The sequence below is a fragment of the Anarrhichthys ocellatus genome, unplaced genomic scaffold (assembly GCF_004355925.1).
Source record: "Anarrhichthys ocellatus isolate YVR2014 unplaced genomic scaffold, GSC_Weel_1.0 scaffold137, whole genome shotgun sequence".
Lineage (NCBI taxonomy): Eukaryota > Metazoa > Chordata > Actinopteri > Perciformes > Anarhichadidae > Anarrhichthys > Anarrhichthys ocellatus.
In genome coordinates, this window is record NW_022280167.1 from 311903 (window position 1) to 316933 (window position 5031).

General features: G+C 40.5%; 1 protein-coding gene across 1 annotated transcript in view; it reads left to right on the forward strand.

Annotated features, from left to right (window-relative positions):
* The window catches only part of LOC116399951 (polypyrimidine tract-binding protein 2-like), a 7004-nt gene that overhangs the window by 431 nt on the left and 1542 nt on the right, over positions 1-5031 (forward strand). Inside the window, exons 2-9 of the mRNA XM_031877464.1 lie at positions 908-929; positions 1349-1400; positions 1960-2123; positions 2260-2331; positions 2441-2512; positions 2616-2774; positions 3488-3598; positions 4061-4229. Of these exons, the coding sequence (XP_031733324.1) occupies positions 908-929; positions 1349-1400; positions 1960-2123; positions 2260-2331; positions 2441-2512; positions 2616-2774; positions 3488-3598; positions 4061-4229 (821 nt within the window). The remainder of the gene's footprint in view (positions 1-907; positions 930-1348; positions 1401-1959; positions 2124-2259; positions 2332-2440; positions 2513-2615; positions 2775-3487; positions 3599-4060; positions 4230-5031) is intronic.

Here is a 5031-nt window from a genome sequence, read left to right on the forward strand (position 1 = left end):
TTGGATTAATGTCGCAGCTAACTTTGGATTAATGTAGCTGACGTTACCGTTGAGAGGAACATATGAATGATGAATGTTCGTATGAGTAAATGGCGACAATTATTGTCTGCTAGCAGTAGTGTAACACGGTATTAGCCCCGTGTGTCCTATCCGACGTGGAGTGCCGTGCGCACCTGTCGGTTCGGTCCTTTGTCTGAAGCTCGTGCATGCTACACGCGACCTCCACCGGATTATTGTATACAACGTTGGCTATTATATGAGAGAAGGTGACTGGAACATAAACATGACCATATGCGCAGAAAAGACGTGTAAAATAACATAATAATGTAATCCAAATTGAACAGCGTTCATTATTTGTCAGATAAATTGAAAAGCCACTGAATGGCTTAATTGTTACATTTGCGTGGGGAGGTTTCAAATATCTTCAGATTAAATTGTGATGTTATTGAACTGGTCCGGATGTATTTTGGGTGTGTTTGAAGTAGCTTTGCCTCTATGATGGTATGAGATGTATTTGTGATGAACAATATCTATGTGCATGTGTGACAGGATATTGTCCCAGTTTATTAGTTATGGCAACAGCATGCAATGATGCAAATGCGGGTTAAAAATAACCAACATCAGTGTGGTGAACTAATTCAGTATTGAACCTATACAACTGTTCCATGGCTGCATGAGCTTCTCTGTACATTAAGAGCTAGGAGTTTTAAAAACGATAATATTTCAACCTCTTTAATTGCATGATTTTTCCTCTTACTTTGTGAAACTGTTACACAGTTAAAAGAGAAATGCTACAACACCATCATCCAGGATAACAGCACCAGTCTCCCCTTTACTTTGAATTAAGAGGTTGCTTTTCCTTGAGAATTTGAAGTAACATTATTTGCTGTTTGTTCTCCGTTGACAGTGATGTTGCAGTTGGTGTGAAGGCAAGTATATTTACTTTTTACATTAGAACACACTTGCATTTACTCGGTCTACATGATTTTGTTCACAAATTGACTGGATGTCATTGGATTTTAGATTTTTAGCATAGGGGTGGGTGGATAGATTTAATACCTTTTTTTTTTTTTTATTAGTGTTGGCTGTGATGTAACGAGATGACATACTATGAAGATGTATGTTATCCTTTGTGTTAAATGACAGATGGTGTAATTTCATTTGGATAAATGTAAAGCCATTAAAGTAATGTATTATATATTTCGTTCAGTAGGGCAGACCGTGATTATACTTTATCAATGTTTAGTATTTTTGTTACTCTGCCTATAATAGTAATATTTTTGGAATTCGTCAGAAGTTGGGATGTATATGAAAGTTACATTTCTTTTCCTTTTTCTTGTTTTTCCAGAGAGGCTCAGATGAGCTCACCATGTACAGTAGCAGCCCCACCCCTGTGACCGGTAAGCACCAACATGGTCACAAATGGACTGGAATGGTGAAAAAGACAGAAAGTCGTGCTTTTTAGTAGAAACAAAAATATATTGAATGAAGAACTTAGTTTTGAGGAAAAAACATTTTTAACACATTTTAATAAAATGGGTTTACAAATTACATTTAGAGGGCTTCAATCAATTATTTTCTGTATTTACCCATTTGTGTATGGGTAAATAATAATATTTAATATGATAAGGAAAAATGTCACATTTGTTCTGATTGGTCTAAAGTCTTGAAATCTGGTCCGATCATATTTTGGGGCAAGTATCTAACAGTACAACTTTGAAATTCTAGATCACATTAAAAATCTAATAAATTATCAAATAGTCAAAAGTATTAAGATTATTCATGATGGTGTGACAGTGAGCCAGCATGCACAATACCAGGGTTCTGGAAGTGAAGCAGCTAATTGGAGCTTAGTCATCATTCATTTTAGTATTTATGCTTGTGCTGTACTCTGACTTCAGCTTCATTCTAGAGTCATGGTACCATATGATCATTTGTGTTATTTGTGTTCATGTTCAGCGAACGGCAGTGACAGTAAGAAACAGCGACTGGACGAATCCCCCCCCTCTAGAGTTCTCCACATCAGGAAACTTCCCAATGAAGTGTCAGAGACTGAAGTCATTGCCTTGGGGCTGCCCTTCGGAAAGGTCACCAATATACTGATGCTGAAGGGGAAAAACCAGGTAAACTACAGCAAGACTCCACCAGCCAATACGCTGATGTGAAGACGGAACAGGAACAGTCTTTTGCACACAATGACACATTGTCCTGGAGGTGATTTGTCATCTATGAGAGCTCACTGTTGCTGTGTTTTTGCAGGCGTTCCTGGAGTTGGGCACAGAAGAAGCAGCAATTACTATGGTGAACTACTACGCAGCTGTCACGCCACAGGTCTGAAATACATCAGTGTCCATTCCTGTTGCACGTTATTAATCATTTCTGTTCATGTTCTGAGTGCTACTAACCGAACTGTGTATTCCTCCGATCGTATTCTATTCAGGTCAGAAACACTCCCGTCTTCATCCAGTACTCCAACCATAAGGAGCTGAAAACAGACTCGGCTCTGAACCAGGTATACTAATCCACCAAGCACTGTCCTTCACCCACACCAGGGTTACACTGACGTGGGACTTGATGCCTTCCCATTCGTGATGCATCTTTTCCTTTCCACCCAGAGGGCCCAGGCAGTGTTGCAGGCAGTGTCAGCGGTTCAGGATGGAGGCTCTCCGTCATCTGACCCTGGAGTGTTGGACCTAGTTCCACCCCCCAGCCCTGTCCTGCGAATTATCATCGACAACATGTTTTATCCTGTTACACTGGACGTTCTACAACAGGTAAAACCCAAACACCATTCAGGATGATACACAGTCCAATGGTCAAGGTCTTATTTCCCCTAATGTTTGGATATTCTTGGTATGAAAAAAAGCAAATGGCATCGTTAAAGCAAAAAAAGAGATAAGATATCTACTTTCACATTAGGCCTTTTAAAGCGCATACTGGTTGACTTGTGATAATGACTGTGTGTCTGCTCGGGCTTTTTTTATTTTTAGTTATTCATAATGTTCTATTGAGGTTTCTGAATGACCATTGAATGTCTGTCATCATAGTTTCCGATATCATCACATACTTATGGTGGTTATAAAAATGTAAGCTATGGTGCTGTTAGACTGCTGCTCGACCGTTATTGACGGCTAAACGCCAACAAATATGGATTGAAGCAGAATATTTCATTAGATAATTTATCTTGTGCATAGTGTAAATTATTACATCCATGTTCTTTTGTTAGATTTTGACTTTTTGACTTCAAAACGCTCTGAAGTTATTTGAAGTGTTTGGATCCAGTCAGAAACAATCCTACGCAGCCACCACTAGAATCTAATTCTATCAATAGTATAATACTAATGATAGTAGTGTAGCCTGATTTGACCTTTTTGGTACAACCCTAGTGTCGGCATAGCTTTAAATGTGAATGTTGGAAATTAGGTTTGTGATTTAAATCAAGCATGGTCATGTTTACTAGTTATTCTCTATTTGTTGATTCTTTCAGATCTTCAGTAAGTTCGGGACCGTAATGAAGATTATAACCTTCACCAAGAACAACCAGTTCCAGGCTCTTCTGCAGTTCAGCGACCCCGTCAATGCGCAGCAGGCTAAACTGGTAGGATCACACTCATGTGTCACGTCTGGCCGTCACATCAGCAACCTTATTTCCTTTTTTATATTCAAATCCCTCGTTAAATGGCTAAACAACATATTTAGATTTGAATCTTTTTGTGATGCAGTAACAGGTTTTGATGGACTCATGGCCACTCTCAGTACATGTCCAGTGTTGGTGGTTCACTCGTATGTAAAATGAATCACATTTCAGGTTGAATCTCAGTGATTTAACAGAAGTCTTCATTCTGCCTGTTAGTGCCTAACATTCAAACCAGGCAGTTCACGTCGAACCTTTCAGCCCTTTAACATGCGCTGCAGTAGAGCTGCACCAATACATCAGCCTGGCTGATTCATAACTGTAAGATGTCCTTCTTAGTGTGAATCTTTGTCACAATCCTATCATTATCCAATTATTGAAACACTATTGTGATTCTTTCTCCCTCTTCCACTACCTCTACTCCAGTCTCTGGATGGACAGAACATCTATAATTCATGCTGTACTCTGCGGATAGACTTCAGTAAACTGGTCAACCTCAACGTCAAATACAACAACGACAAGAGTCGAGATTACACCAGACCCGACCTCCCTACCGGGGACGGAGAGTCGGTCAACAAGGATCATTCTCTATTGGGTAAATACACCTCTGTCTCCACCACATCCATTCAAATCTCATTCCAGGGTATCCATACTACTGACCTGTCACACTGATGGTCCCGTTCATGCACGAGGTTATTCCTTTGTTAGTGTGCATCAGTGATTGTGCGTCACAATAGGAAAAAAACACAACGCATACGGGATTCCTATTTCAAAACAATCAGCGATACCCTGGCAGAGGTGTCGTGATGGCTAAATACAGCAATTTGCTGGAATCCAGTAAAATGACAGTTTAGAGGTAAATGTGGAATTTGTTGTGGCGAGACACGGACACATGGGCTTACAGTGGGAAACAGCAGCAAGCAGAAATACTACAAAAACTGTTCTCCACTAGTAGTTAGAGTATAAGCAGCACAGAAGCTTTGGTATGTTCATTTTTCATGCGTTTGTGGTACATTCAGCTGAACACTTCAAAAGTAGTATCCGGGACATCACTGACGGTCGACACCGGAGCTCAGAGCGCTATTGCAGACAGACGGGTGTCTCGCTGCTTCCTGTTTCACCATTCTGTCTTCAGCGCAGGCTGTGATGAGGTCATCTGGAGGCCAGACTCGGTTCCTGCGTTGCCCTGTGTACAGTAAAGCAGCTAAAAAAGTAGTCCTACAGTGCAGTGATACGACTGACGGTGTGTTTCAAGTGGACTCAGCATCTTAACACAAAACATGACACAGCAGCCGTGTGAATGAAGCATCCCTCAGTATCCATGGGGACAGAAGCCTGCCTCTAAAGATGCATGGTGGTGTATGAGTCCTGTATTTCCCCTCTTAATAAATAACCCC